Here is a 15,480-nt window from a genome sequence, read left to right on the forward strand (position 1 = left end):
TGAAGGAGGGAGGATGGAGATGAAGGAGGGAGGATGGAGATGAAGGAAGGAGGATGGAGAACGCCACATTATTCATTAATAATTGAAGAAACCTCCCTATTTTCTCCTTTAAGTTTATGACTAATGTTTGATAATTACTTTCCCTCCTTTTACTCCATAGTAACACGAAAGTCTTGGTCTTCACTCCTGCATTTTTAAGGAAATGTCTGAGGACTAGAGAGAGGGCTTAGCAGTTGAGGGCATGCACTGCGCTTCCAGAGGACCTGGCTTCTGTTTTCTGCACCCTGTACTCAAGTGCACAAACCAGAAAGAACTGAAGCGAAGTGTGGTGCTTGCTCACCTGTATTCCCAGAACTGGGGAGTCAGAAACAGGTGGATCTCTCAGTTCAAGGCTGTCCTGGAGTACATAGTGAGTTCCAGGCCAGCTAGGGCTACACAGTATCAAAAAACAATTTTAAAAAAGTGTCTCGAAATCCCAGGCCAGTGTCAGTTCACATAAGCTGGTCATACTGATGATTATTTTTTATGTTTTATTGTATGAGTATATTAAATAAATTTATCACGGTTGCTGCAAAGAAGATAGAGAAAAAATAAGGTGATTTTTTTTGTTTGTTTTTATCTCTGTAGCTTAAAAAAATATTTGTCTAATAGTGACTTTTTTGTTGTTGTTACTTAAAAGTTAATGACAAGCTTGTAGGAAGATACTTAATGCAGAGATTCCTTAAATGTATACATTTCATGTATACATTTGTGCATGTGCATGACCTAATATTAGACCAATATATGTACTGAAATTTATTCTCTTTCAGGACAAATCAAAAGTAAATTCTTGCAATAAGTACAATGACAACTTTTTTGGACTATACTGCATTTGTAAGAGGCCTTATCCTGATCCTGAAGATGAGGTAAGAGAATCAGAAGTTTAAAATAAACTCAAACTGAACTGGGGTTTTGTTATTGCTGTTTGTTTTAGTTTTTGTTTGTTCATTTTTGTATATCATATAATTAAAATATTTGAGAGGACTTTCTTCCACTCTCAGATATTTTCTAAGAAATCACAGCTTCTTTCCTCTGTGAAAGAAAATAAATATGGAAACAGGCTTCTTTGAAAATTTCAATAAGCCGAATCTCAGAGTCCTTCTGTACGCTCCCTGCTTCAGCTAGCTTTCTTTTGATCAGCTTCTGTAGTAAACAGTGGACAAGCCCAGCTGGATGTGGTAGCTCATGCCTTTAGTCTTAGCGCTCAGGAAATAGAGGCTGGTATTCTTCACAAGTTCAAAGTCAGCCTGACTCACATAATGAATTCCAAGCCAGTCTGGGCTACATAGGGAGATGCTGTCTCAACAGGATAAGATGAGAAAACAAGTGCAAGCCTGCCTTTTAGCTTCTGTAAGTCAGTCAGCTGGTCTGTAGCAGAACGGCACTGTCTAGATGGTCACTATACAGGCTTCAGTGCACATCCACCGGTGTCTAACTCCATATAACACTCACTCTAGGTATAATATAAAAGCATAGTTGTCGGTGGGTCTAAGAATTTTCTATCTATGTTTAAAATTGTGATTGTGATTACCAAAATAATTCAGCCAGTGGTAGGTTTTTTGTTTGTTTGTTTGTTTGTTTTGTTTTTTGAGACAGGATTTCTCAATGGAGCCCTGGCTATCCTGGAACTCACTCTGTAGACCAGGCTGGCCTCAAACTCAGAAATCCACCTGCCTCTGCCTCCCAAGTGCTGGGATTAAAGGCATGCACCACCACTGCCCGGCGGTAGTTATTGTGATAGTTTGTTCGTTTGTTTCTTTCTTTCTTTTAATGGTGAAAAAATGTGTAATTAGCCAACTGTAATTGGTTGGTTTAGATTGCCAATCAGTTGCCAACTTTGTTGGCAACATCCAGAGTATCATAATCAGGAGTCAACCAAACATAGCCCTCTTCCTGCCTTCTCTCCATTAGGCCTTATCAAGATACTGACTTTGGCCACATCAGTGTCATAGTCTATTTGATCTGGTGCCTGTTGGCCTTGACACCCACAATGAACACAAGTATGTTGTTGTCTTTCATCTTCTTGTGGCTGACTCAGTGGTCAGGGCGGATTTGATGATGGCGTAGAGGCCAAGCTTGTTTCTTCTGTCTTTTGATGGTATTTGGATCTTGTGCTGTAGGAAGGTGGGTGGCATGCAGACCGGCTTTCAAGCTTTCAAGGCCTTCACTTTGGCTTTGCCTTTGGGGTGGTGGGGCAGGCACTTCTTTGATTTCAGTGCCATCTTGGCAAAAAAGTGAGACAGTCTTAGTATGTAGCCCTGTCTTGCCTTAAACTCAGCTTCGAGTACAGGAATCCCTAAGCCATTTTTCTTAACACTCTTAGCCCCTTGTATTATCAGTCCTTTAAAATCTTTCCATGCAGATGAACGATGAATTGTTTTATCTTATTTTATGTATGTGAGTGTTTTGTCCATGTGTATGTAGGTGTACTAAGTGGGTACCTGGTGCACATGGAGGGCATCGGGGCTTTGGGTCCCCTGGGACTAGAGTTGTCACCTGCTCTGCGGGTGCCTTTAGTCAAGGTTCTCTGCTAGAGTAGCAAGTGTTCTTAACCGTGAAGTCATCTCCCTCGCTCGCCAGGAAGGAGATTACACACTTTTCATCTCTGCGCTGCCTTTCCATGTCCTTAGGCAAGGTTTTGTTTGTATATTTACTGATCTGGGAGAGTACTCTGTGCACATAGAGGAGTTAACTTCCACCTCTCTGGCTTTTTAATCATCTGGGACCATAATTATTGAAACAATTTGTATATAAGGGGAAATTGAGGTGTCTTTCATAAATATCTCTTAGAACTGGATATTTCTAGAATGAGGTAAAATATTTCTTATAGTACTTTTGAAACAGAAGACTCCCTTCCTCTCAAAAAAGTAATAAATTAAGAGACAGAAAACAAAACTGTCTGTCTGTCTATCTCGTAAGAAAACACCACAGTAAAGGGATGGGAAAATAATAAAATGTTAAATAGTTGGTATGAAATCCTAAAGTAAATAGAAAATCATCTCCCCATACTCTACTTCTGGTGAGTAATTTTCCTAGTGTTGGCTATCAAGGAGCTTTGATAATCACTTGCAGACGACTTCCTGTAGAATGGACTTGTCCTCTTGACTATCCTTACGTGGATAGCTCTCTCAGAGCTGCTAGAGAACTACCTCATTGTTAATTCTACTGTGGCCAGATTTACTTCTCTACCCTAGAATTCAAACCAGTCATTAACGAAGGTTTTTTTTTTTGTCTGTCAGGTTCCAGATGAGATGATACAGTGTGTGGTCTGTGAAGACTGGTTCCACGGCAGGGTAAGCAAGACTTCGACCCTTTAAGATCTGTCCCATGGAGTGTAATGGTACACGCCTACCATTCTAGCACTTAGGGGGCGAGGGAGAAAGATCAGAAGTTGAAAGCCACCCTCGGTTACTTTGAGGCCATGTCTCAAATAAATGGGGCTGGGAAATTACTCACTGGGTCAAAGAGCACATCTTTAATCCCAGTACTTGGGAGTCAGACTGGCTGACAACTGTAAGGTCAAGGCCAGTCTGGTTTACATAGCAATTTCCAAGTCTGCCAGCACCTACATAGTAAGACCCTGTCTCAAAACAATACTTTTGTTTTATTTTACATTCCTTTTGATGAGGATGTGATCTGTGTATTTTTGCACTGTTTATAAAACAACACATTCTAGAGGTCTCGGCGATCACAGGAAACATCTGGGTTTCTATATCCACAGCATCTTGGTGCCATTCCCCCTGAGACTGGGGATTTCCAGGAGATGGTGTGCCAGGCTTGTATGAGGCGTTGTTCTTTCTTGTGGGCTTACGCTGCCCAGTTGGCAGGTAAGTGTTTCTGTGAGATTGTTGTGACACAAATTTGTGCTCATGAAATGTTGTGTGTTCAATCCAGAATTTTTAGTAGCTATTTTTAACTGGACTTTAGAGAGATCTAAAAACATCCAGCTATGTCCCTCTTCCACCCAGTGCCTTTAGACTGGTTGAGAGCCTGCCAGGAACAAATGTGGACTTGACTACTGTGCTGCAGAGTATTCACGTGACCAGCGTTAGAGAAAGTGCATGAGGTAGTGTGTGGATAAATAGAACTGAAACACGCAGTTACATAGATAAGACATGCTTTGAAGGCGTTGGCGTCATAATTCTTAGGGTTCTGACACAATGCCTTTTACTTGTCAATAATGGATAAATATTTCTCACAGTTCCTAAAGCTGACAGTAAGGTCAAGGTGACTGATATGAAGGCCATTCTTCATACATGAGACTTTCTGTGTGTCCCCAAGCCATGGAGAGAACATACAGTCTCCTCTAGGAATGTTAATTGCAGTTATGATAGAAGACCCTATGACCTAATCACCTTCTAAAAGCCATACCTTTTAATACTACTGTACTGGGGGTTGACTTTTAACATACAGATTTTGTGATGTGTATGTATCCCATACATAGCAGATGGGGAAAGCGCATGTTATGAGGTAACACACCAAGAAACAGAGTAAACACAAGCTGTCATGGTGGGTAGCTCTTGGCTCACTCCACTTACATTGGGCATATTTTCTGCTGTGCCATCTTGATTTCCTGTGCTCACCTTTAGGGACTTTGAGCATACAAGCTACAAGCAGTATAGCTGTGTCTAAGATCTCCTCTTACACTAGCAACCTCAGGGTTGCCACAGTCACAGCTCTTTCTGTTCATTCTCTTCCTAGATACCACTCACTTTTACAGACACTTGAGCTGTATGTATTTCCCACAGGATTTTCCTTTTTGCTTTTGGCTGATTGGTTGTTTTGTTGTGTCTGTAGTCTTAAGGATCAAACCCAGACCCTCATGTGTGCTAGGCAGGAGCTTTCCACTGAGCCTCCTCCAGCACTGGCTGGCTGAGTTTTCAAGGCAGGGTTTCTCTGTCATAGAGGCTGGCCTCAAACTCCTAAGTCCTCATGCCTCAGTCTGGGTTTTCTTTGTCTTTCCCTTCCTGTCAGATGCTTTGCCCTAGATTGCAGCACCATTGCCCACCATTAGTTCCTTTGCCGTTTGTCTCCAGACCCATCCTGATTCCCTCCTTTCAACTAAAAACTGGTGTTTTCCTGAATTATCTTTTTCCTGTGTTTAGTTAATCCCTTCCCACTGTCTTGTTTCTTTAGTTAGCTCTTCTTTTAACAGCTGCAGTGTACTATGTATGTACAAAGTGCTTATGTAATGATGCATATTTTTTAATGAACCATTTATTTGGTTAGGCGGGCATACTGGTAAGAGTGCTAATTCACTTGTTGTTGCAGAGACTCAGGTTGCCTTGTTTCCTAGTCTGAGATATTTTAATTGTGTGATTTCTTGATCTGAGAGGCCTATGGACAACTTTGTTGTGTGTGTCTGATTGAACCCACAGTCACCAGGCTGTCTGCTGAAGATGATGGGCTGCTGCTGAATGTTGCTGGGATGGGAGAGCAAGATGTCATCAAGGCTGAAAATGGAGCTCCCCAAGAGAACACCCTGAAAGAGGATGCTCCAGAACATGGAAGGGATGCTGGCAAGGAGGTGAAAGCTGAGCAGAATAACGAGCCCTGTACCAGCTCCAGTTCTGAGTCTGACCTCCAGGTAGTATATGAAATTCAAGCCATATCCCAAGTGAAACTGAGGCTAGATGATAGCATAACCAGCCGAGTGCTGAGAGTTGGAGTTTGGTTCCCAGACCCACAAAACAATGCATGGCCTAGGGAGGTGCCTCAGTTGATGTACAACATGAGGACTTTAGTTCTCCAGTACATGTGAAGAAACCAAAATGGCCAGGTTGGGCATGATGGCACTTTGATCCCAGGACTTAGAGGCAAAGGCAGGCAGATCTCTGTGAGTTGGAAGCTGGCCTGATCAACATAGCAAGTCCCAGTTTCACCTGAGCTGCATGGTGATGCCCTGTCTGAGACAACAACAGAGCCTTGTGCAGTGTGCACCTGAATCCCAGTACTGAGGCTCTAGAGATGAGAGGATCCCTGGAGTTTGCTGACAGACAATCTAGCGAGTCAGCGAGCTTTAGGTTCAGTGAGAGGCCCTGTCTCAACAAGGAAAGTGGAAAAATTGATTGAAGAAGACTCTTGAGTGTCAGTGTCCTTCTGACACACGCACACACGCACACACACACACACACAGAGAGAGAGAGAGAGAGAGAGAGAGAGAGAGAGAGAGAGAGAGAGAGAGAGAGAGTGCGTTCGTGCGTGCATGCGTGCATGCGTGAGTGAGTGAGCTGGGCATGTGGTTAAAAGCAGTGGCTGCTTTCCAGAGGACCTGGAACCCACATGTTTCCAGCCTCCATGGGCACCAGGCCTGCACACACATGTTGCACAAACATACATGCAGGCAGTGCACCCACACACATAATAAAATTATTTTTTTTAAACCTAAAAATACAAATACAAAGCCTCACTTTAAAAGTTAATTTTATTTCAGACAGTGTTTAAGAATGAAAATATCAAAACTGAGCCGCAGTCCAGCTGCAGACTTCAGGAACTCCAGGCCAAGCAGTTTGTAAAGAACGATGCTGCCACCTATTGGCCCTTGAACTGGCGCAGCAGACTGTGCACCTGTCAAGACTGTATGGTAGGTGTCTGACTCCACTTGATGTCCACAGATTAGACTCTGCAAGACTTAGTCATGACTGATACAGGAGTTCAGGAGACACTGATTCCCTATGAAGTCACACTTGTAGACTGAGTTCTTGTAGGGGAACTAGGAATTATGTGATACTTCTATCAAGTTTTAATAGAAAACAGTTCTGGGGCTGGAGAGAGGGCTCAACTGGTAAGAGTACTTACCACTCTTGAAGAGGACACAGTTCAGTCCCTAGCATTCTCATGGTGGCTCACAAGTAAGTGTCTGCATTCCGGGCCCAGAGGGTCTGCTAGCTCCTTCTGGCCCTGTAGGCACCTACTTCGTGTAGTGCACTGACATACGTCCAGGCAAAATACCCATGCATATGAAAATAAAGTCATTTAAAAAATCTAGCAGTTCTTTTCTTTGTATCATAGAATTGCATAGAACTAAGAGCTTAAAGATTAGTAAATTAGTAGATTTTAAATTCAGACTATATAGACCAAGTGTCCTGTGGAAGTTGGAAGATTTCTGAAAAAAATCTGGGCTAAAAGTGTAAATTCAACAGGCAACTTTGAAGCTCACAGTTTTTTGGGTGTGGATTTTAAAATAAAGTTATTATTCTCCTCAATTTGACTTTCTGAAAATGACATTCTAAATGAGGGAACTGGAATTTTTTTTTTTTTTTTTTAAAGAAAATGTATGGAGAGCTAGACGTCCTCTTCCTGACAGATGAATGTGACACAGTTCTGGCTTATGAGAACAAAGGCAAGAGTGAGCAGGCCACTGACAGGAGGGACCCTTTAATGGACACCCTTAGCAGCATGAACAGAGTTCAGCAGGTGGAGCTCATCTGTGGTAAGTACCGTTCAGGAGGCTTTCTTCATCATGCAGGAAAATGGATAATATCTGGTTTCCAACTCTAATGAAAATTAGAGTTATGTAGTAGACACTAGCTACTGTTTGATTTTTAACAATGCTGAATAGTTTAGTTGCTATTACCAATGAATCGTTAGCATTTCATGCTAGAATAATGTTTAAGAAGCCAGTTTTTGCCAGGTGTCAGTGGTGCATGCCTTTAATCCCAGTACTTGGGAGGCAGAGGCAGGAGGATTTTTGAGGCCAGACAGGAGGAAAGGAAGGAAGGAAAAGGAAGAAGCCACAGCATGAACTATTCTAACTAAGGGTAGATAGGTGAACACAGAATAATAAGAGTGTTTCATCCTTTTAGAAGAATTCCCACTGGGCATCATACCTCCCTTTGGGAAGTGTGGCAGTTTTGAGAGTCCTTGAGTGCTTGATGCTTTACAGGAAGTCACAAAGCCCCAGCATGCTCTGGTGACTCAGGGTTTCAGTTCCAGCCGCTTCCCACTCAGATTCCACAACCGTTGTGTCCCTTTTATAGCATTGGTCATTTCCTTTACTTGTAATCAGTTATTTTTTTAAACCTTCATTAGATTAAAAACTTAAAGTTTTTCTTAGTTGGTGTACAAGTAACAGATTTCATTATGATGTTTTCATAATGAATCTATCACTGTGTTTTGGGTGAATTTATGTGTTCATGTGTGCGTGTGCGAACACATGCACGTGCGCACATGTGCAGACTCCAAGAACTTGACTTTTTCAGAAATAGGGGCTGTGTTTAAGAGATTCCTCAGCTGTGATACTGCCTCAAATGTACATAAACTTGAGTGAGCACATGAGTTTGAAGCTGTCTGACGAGGCCAGTAGAGATGGTGGCTCACTCCTTTAGTCCTAGCACTTGGGAGGCAGAGGCAGGCTGGTCTCTGTGAGTTTGAAGCCTGCCTGGTCCACAGAGTGAGTTCTCTGGATTTTAAGTAAGAATATATTGGTATAAACTGTTAAACACTTGCCTCGCAATGACAAAATTTTTAACAGTATGTGGCCTATGTGAATCTGATGTTTTTTGTGCTTTTGATTTAGAATACAATGACTTGAAGACCGAACTTAAGGATTACCTGAAGAGGTTTGCTGATGAAGGCACGGTATGTTGAGTTCAGGAACCTTACCCATAGCCTTTTTGGCTTGAATGAATTGTTCATTTTCTTTAATGTTAAAAAATTGGTGGGGGAAAAAAAAGATTAAAATAACACCAGCATGGTGGCACATGAGCCCAGCACTTGCGAGGCAAAGGCAGGTGAGTATGAGTTTGAGGCCAGCTTTGCTCTACAGAGTGAGTTCCAGGACAGCCAGGGCTACACAGAGAAACCCTGTCTTGAAAAACCCAAACCACACCAAAGAAAACTCCAGCCTAAACAGAGTGCTCGAGTTCCTTTTTGCTGCCTATCTTAACTTCCCAAAGGCTGGGATCACAGGATTGACCACCAGGCCTGGCTGAGGAGCCGAAAGTTTAATGCGGAAACTACTTACTAGGTATTGGCAGGCCAAGGAAGATCAGTAAGGATCAGTAAGGGCTGGTGAAATGTCAAGGGCAGGACAGTGGGGTCTGACTGTAGTAGAGAACTATTGGAAGGAATCTGCTGATTCAGATCCTGGGAAGGGGAATGGGAGTATGACTCAGCAGAAAGAGTTAAAATAGGTTCCTGAGAGAAGCCGAGAGTGGGAAGGAGACTTAACCATTATGGGCTAAAACATTCTCCTGCGTAGTCAGTCTGTACCTTTTGTTGTTATTTTAAAGATTTTATTTTTGTTTTATGTGTATAAGTGTTTGCCTCTGTGTATGAATGTGTACCACATGCATGCCTTGTCCCTAAGGAGGCCAGATGGAGTTGGATGCCCTGGAACTGAATTACAGGCTGTTGTGAGCTACCATGTGAGTGCTGGGAATCAAGGGCAGGTCCTCTGCAAGAGCAGCCTGTGACCTCAGCCACTGAGTCATATCTCCAGCACCATTAGTCTGTACTGTACGGTAGCATGACTATAAGTTATATAATGCTTTAAGAATAGAATTCTGGATAAATGTATAGGTACTTTCCAGTCTTCACTGCTCAAGTGTGTGGCAGACTTTCACCTTCACCTCCGTAGCCAAGACTGTCGTTTTGGATCCAGGCAGCTGGGTGAGGCCCTGGGCCCCAGTGCACTGCTCTGCCTCCCTGGAAACAGTCCTGCCAGTGTATTTGGCTCTACCTTACTCCTTGTAGAGGAGGGAGGCCATGTCTCTGGGTTTCTAGATGGGGCTAAGATGCTGTTTCTGTAAAATGAGTTGTAAAGTCAGACACTAAAAAGGTCTTGTCCCAAATGGTTCTTGTTTTGTTGGTGTTTAGACAGAGCCTCACTCTTTAGTGGTGGCTAGCCTGGAACTCCCTTAATGGACCAGGCTGGCCTTAAACTCAGAGAACTACTTTTCTCAGACTCAGTGCTGGGATTAAAGGTGTGTGTCACCATGCTCAGCTCTGCCTTCGTGTGCTTTAGAACTAGCCCTACTTGTCCACACCTCATGGGTTAGTTATGTCTGTGCTTTCTTCCTTTGCTGCAAAGTCTCTACGTGAGCTGCTTCTAGCTAGCACTGAATGTGTCATGGGAGCAGTGTGGCTCTTGCCTCGTGTAACCACTGCACTCTTCAGACCCTTAGGGTGCTTTAGAGAGAGCCAAGCTCACGCTGATTCTGGTGTAGTTTGTGGTCACAATGCTCTTTACTCTTTAGTAATTTTATGGTGTAGCGTGGAGGTGGCTGAGCAGATAAGAGCTCTTGCTATGCAGCTCTCATGGATCTGAGTTGAAATCCCACACCGTCAGTAAAGAGCTTGGTATAACTGCATTAGAGGCAGGGAGACTGCAAGCGCGTCTCAGCCCCAGCTAGCTCCAGCTCAGAACAGACCCTGCCTCAAGGAACAGTGCAGAGTGATTCTCCTGGGGCTTCTGTGTGTGTACACACCAAGACACACATACCTGAGAATACACCCTCCTTCATTCTCTCTCAAAATCATATTAGAAAAAAATATCTTTTTCACTTTACAATTTGAAACTATTTTATGCAGAGAAAATTTTGCACTTGATGGGATAATTTAAAAGAACAGAAAATGTAGTTTTAAAAATTATTTGGGGCAGGCCAGGTATGGTGACACATGTCTTTAATCTCAGCACTTGGGAGGCACAGGGAGGCGAATCTCTGTTGGTGGGTTCCAGGACATTTAGGGCTACATAGTGAGACCCTGTCTCCAAAGGAGGGGGTATTATTTGGGAGATTGGCGATATGACTCAACACTTAGGAAGGCTGCTTGAGTTTGATTCTCACAAATCCACAGGGCAGCTCAAACCTGTCTGTAACTCCAATTCCAGGAGATGTAACATTTTCTACTGGCTTCTGTGATGGTTGAACATACTTGGTGCACAGACATGCAGCAAAACACCCATACACATAAAATAATATATGTATATTTTAATTATTTGTGTGGCCATGAGATTGTTCAGTGAATAAGGGCACGTGTCATCAAGCTTGATAACCTACATGGAACCCATAGTGGCAGGAGAGGACTCCTGAGAGTTATTCTCTGACCTCTGTACATGTGCTTCCCCCAGTAGCTAGGTGAACATGACTGAAGACAACTAGAATTCAGCATTTGACTCTGGTGTGTGTGGGCTTAGGTGTCCTACCACAATAACTGTGGATAGAGAGTCTTTTCTTTCATGGCTTTCTGTTAATGTTTGTAATCCAAGGTCAGGACAGACCCTTTTGCTCATGTGCATTCAAGTGCATTTTTCTTGTGTTCTCTTCCTCCTCCTCTGCCCACCTTTCCTTCCTACCAATAAACACATGTGTTACTTTTGTATTTAAGAAGAGATGATGAAGCTGCCTTGTGCTAGCTGCAGTCGATTCAGGACTGGGTTGTCCCAGCTTTCCTCATTTTAATCCATGTCATTCCTTGGCCTTAGTATTGCAGACACCTTTGTACATGAAGCTCTAAGTCCTTTGTCATAACTTAAATGTAGTGCATCCATAATTTGACTCAGTTTTGAGGGTTTTTATTTTCTCCCCAACCATTTTTCTACTGATGTTAACAACCATCTTTTTTAAACTCAAGGTACATTTAAACATTTTTTTCTCTTTAAGAAAAGCTGCTCTTCCCCATTAGTGCAGAAGAAAACACAAAAGAAAGCCGAGGGTAGTGACCCACCTTCATTTCCAGCACTTGGGAGGCAGGGGGAGTGTATGTCTGTGTTCCAGGCTACCCAGGGCCACAGAGTGCGACAAGAAGCACAGACTGAGAGCAGAATGCTTTGTTTTCTGTCATGCTTTGCAGATCAGAAGGAAAGCTGTGCTCTGAGCATGTGCAGTGACCTTAGGTCTCTCGGGTCACTGTGTCCCAGGGGCTCTGGGATGGTTCGGCTGATTCTTACTAACAGCACACCGTGTGCATTATAGACTGTAGCTCACCTGATCTTAGTGCTGCTTTTATAGTTTCCATGGGCAGATGCTGAGGTAGGTGGTGCAAACTGAGGTTTGAGCCATTCTCTGTTGCCTGGCTGTGTGTCTGAGTGGTCAGCCTCTGTGGGCCTTGGTGAGCATTTCTGTAAAAGGGTGGTGTTGACTATACACTGAGATACAGAGACCTGTCAAATGTGGTTTGCCTTAGGATTTCTCACACTGCTGTGAAAGGAAAGCAGTGCCTTGAGTAAAACTCCCTTGAGTTGCGAATCTGCCACTCGTGTCAGGGACAGCCTCGGTCACCGCACAGCATACTGTGTTCTCTGCTCTGGTGCTTGCCAGCTTAGGTGTGGTCACCACAGTTTCACACTGCAGTGAATTTACCCACATTTACTTGTGGTGAGTGGAGGGGTGCCTGCAATTCTTTTTTGTTTTATTTTTGTAGTTTTTGAAACTGGGACACATTAGGTATCCCAAGGTAGCCCTTGAACTTGTAGCTGTCTTCCTACACTAGGATTACAGACTATGCTACCAGGATAGCTGTCCTGCCTCTGGAATTAACCAGTGGAGTCCTTCTGCTTGCTTGTGAGTGCTCTGACCTCTTGTTGCTATTGTATAATGTAGCTCCCTTTCAAATCTTGGCTTTTCACCAACAGGTTGTTAAGAGAGAAGACATTCAGCAGTTCTTTGAAGAGTTTCAGTCAAAAAAGAGAAGGCGAGTGGACGGGCTGCAGTATTACTGCAGCTAAAGTGGAGTGCCATGCTTCCTCAGTCAGGTTCATGAAAATGCCACTGTTCCGGAATAAAGAGACCTGTGTCACACTTGGTTCCCTCTCCATCCTCCCGTGGCCTCGGGCTCCCTTCTGCTTCACAGTAGCTGCAGTGTTCACTCTGGTCTCTCAACAAGCATCCTCTATGACTCAGCTCATTCCACAGACTTCAGCTTTCCTGTCCAGGAGACCCAGGATTTCTCTTTAAGAAGTTTGATTTGATCTTTCAAAAGCAAATTAACTTCTTTCCTAGCAGTTTTCTCTGTGACTTCCAAATGTGTGTCCACATAGCCAGTGCCCTCCAGGTCCTCTGTGTCCACAGAGCTATTGCCCTCTGGGTCCTCTGTGTCCACAGAGCTGTTGCCCTCCGGGTCCTCTGTCCACAGAGCTGTTGCCCTCCGGGTCCTCTGTGTCCACAGAGCTGTTGCCCTCCGGGTCCTCTGTCCACAGAGCTGTTGCCCTCCGGGTCCTCTGTCCACAGAGCTGTTGCCCTTTGGGTCCTCTGTGTCCACAGAGCTGTTGCCTTCTGGGTTCTCTGTGTCTTGCGGGTTCTCTTCCTGTCAGCCCGAACTTCTGTGGGGAACACTCCCTCTGCCCCCATGATCACGGTGCCTTGGGGCAAAGCTTCCTCCAGCCTGCTCTGCCAGTCCTCTTAGTGCTTTGTGAGATTGGATCGTGGCTTGAAGTGATTGGGAACTTACCAACCTTCAGAGTAGCCAGGACTGATGTTGATGTCTGTTGGAGGTTGACTCATAGCAGGATTGAGGAAGCAAGCCTTTGTTCTGAATTTCGCTGATTAATTTAAAGTGGAATTTCATTACCATTCTAGTGGCCCTCAAACATCAGCGGTAGTACTGTAATGCTCCCAGGGCTTCCCAGGAATCCACTCCCATGTGAGCCCCTTTGCTGCTGCCTAAAATGACCAGATCCTACCCCCTGACATGTGGGTGCTTTACAGATCCTCTGGTTTCTTACATTATCAGGGATATGCATAAGCATATATTAAAAATGGACCTATTTTGATACTGTTCTGTTAGGAAATGTTATTAGAACCCCAGTAAGTTGTTTTTTCCCTTGAATCTGTGCTGAAGGCAAAGATACTGACTGACCTTAGTGGGAGTAAGTGGGGCAGTGACAGCCTTAGAAGAGAAATGGAGGAGTCCAGCCAATGCCCTCAGCTGTGTACATGTTGAGTCTTTGTATATAAACAGTGTGCACAGCCGTTCCCTTCTGACTAGTGGTCTGAAGGTCTTCATGGATGTATAAAAACCTGTGTTTGAGGGAAATCTTTGGGATGCTGTGAAGTCTTTTTAAAGCTCCCTCAGTCTATGTGGGAAACATCTTTTGATCCACAGACCCAGGTCACACCCTCAGGAGGAGCAAGCTCTTCCCTGGCACACTGTGAGGTATATTAAAGGCATTTTAGGCCATGTGTTGGTGGGGATAGCTTTGTGTGTGAGCAGCAGTTGTATGCATGAATACCCCAATTCCTGGACAAGATGAAGTAGCCTACAAATAAGGTCTCAGGAAATGGCATGGCTCCTGTACTATATAGAGCCTACAGCCTTCTAGTGACAGATGCTGTGAAGACTGCTATGTGGAGCTGTAAAGTTCTTCCGGCTGCAGGCAGAGCCTGTGTGCGCTGAGCTGGCATCCTAGAAACGGCTCAGTTAAAGACTCCAGGTGCCTACAGCCTAGAGGTCTTCCAAGTCCGAGGATATTTTGAATTTGAGAGTTGCACTTTCTGTGTACCAGCATGTCTTTGAAATTTGTATCTTCCCAGACGTCAGATTTAACTACCAAAAAGTTCCTGTCTGCCCTCGATAGGTCAGAATCAAGGCTTAGCAGCAGTGTCAGTGAGCAGCAGAAATACAAACAGCCAGTGTTGAAGGGCTTGCCTAAGAAAGTTTCCCCACTTAACCAGAAAACCTCTTTTTGTACCTGTTCACAACTAGTTTTCTTACTGACTATTCTCTTAGAGATGGTTTGGGCCAACATGTGGCAGTTGATATTAATGCATGTTTTATGCAGAAGAAAATGTGATACTAATTGCTCTTAAGGAATTCTGGCATTGTATGTACATTTTTGTAGAAATTATTACTCAACGTACTTCAATCAGGTTTCTGTAAAATTCAAATTAAACCAATTCAAAATAGTTGCTTTTCTGATTGTTGTTGGTTCTGTTTGTTTTTAACTCATTGTCTACATGGCCTCTGTCTGCTGCTGGTATGTCTGCCCACAGCTTTCCTACCCCAGGTTCCTGGTTCAAATTGGAAGTAGTTCATTTTGTGCCCACTACTCTATAAAATGGATTCTGGCTCTGGGGGAATGGCTCAGTGGGGTTAAGAGAGTTTGCTGCCCAAGTGTGACCTGAGTTCAAATCCCAGGACCTACCCAAAAATGAGTGTGGTTGTACTCACATGTTGGTAGCCTCTGTCACTGATGAGTGCTGGACATGAGGGTCAGGGTTACCAGCCTAGGTCCAAGTTCAGTAATGGATGATGTCAGAGAGAGATGAGGGGAGTGATACTGCCCACAGTCGGGTGAATGCAGTGTTCTCTCTCATCTTGGAGCTGTTCCCTGATGAAGGAAGGCATCCTCGGAGCCAGGAAAGATGTCCTTGGGTGTAGTCAGGAATGCAGCAAATTACTAGCAATCTGGATAGGATGGGTAAGAGAAGGGGACCCAAGCCCTAGAAATTACCAAGTGTTTCAAATCACTTGGTTCTGTATTTGTAGTAGGGGATGGCA

The 15,480-nt window shown here is 43.9% G+C and overlaps 1 protein-coding gene across 1 annotated transcript in view; it reads left to right on the forward strand.

The window, feature by feature from the left end:
- The window catches only part of Ubr7 (ubiquitin protein ligase E3 component n-recognin 7 (putative)), a 19,360-nt gene extending 4,472 nt beyond the window's left edge, over positions 1 to 14,888 (forward strand). The window contains exons 4-11 of the mRNA XM_028777275.1: positions 810 to 905; positions 3,279 to 3,332; positions 3,761 to 3,866; positions 5,418 to 5,626; positions 6,473 to 6,622; positions 7,309 to 7,471; positions 8,558 to 8,619; positions 12,617 to 14,888. Of these exons, the coding sequence (XP_028633108.1) occupies positions 810 to 905; positions 3,279 to 3,332; positions 3,761 to 3,866; positions 5,418 to 5,626; positions 6,473 to 6,622; positions 7,309 to 7,471; positions 8,558 to 8,619; positions 12,617 to 12,709 (933 nt within the window). The 3' untranslated portion in view covers positions 12,710 to 14,888. The remainder of the gene's footprint in view (positions 1 to 809; positions 906 to 3,278; positions 3,333 to 3,760; positions 3,867 to 5,417; positions 5,627 to 6,472; positions 6,623 to 7,308; positions 7,472 to 8,557; positions 8,620 to 12,616) is intronic.
- The last annotated feature ends 592 nt before the right edge of the window (positions 14,889 to 15,480 follow it).

Source organism: Grammomys surdaster, unplaced genomic scaffold (genome assembly GCF_004785775.1).
Source record: "Grammomys surdaster isolate TR1022 unplaced genomic scaffold, NIH_TR_1.0 279, whole genome shotgun sequence".
Taxonomy (NCBI): Eukaryota; Metazoa; Chordata; class Mammalia; order Rodentia; family Muridae; genus Grammomys; species Grammomys surdaster.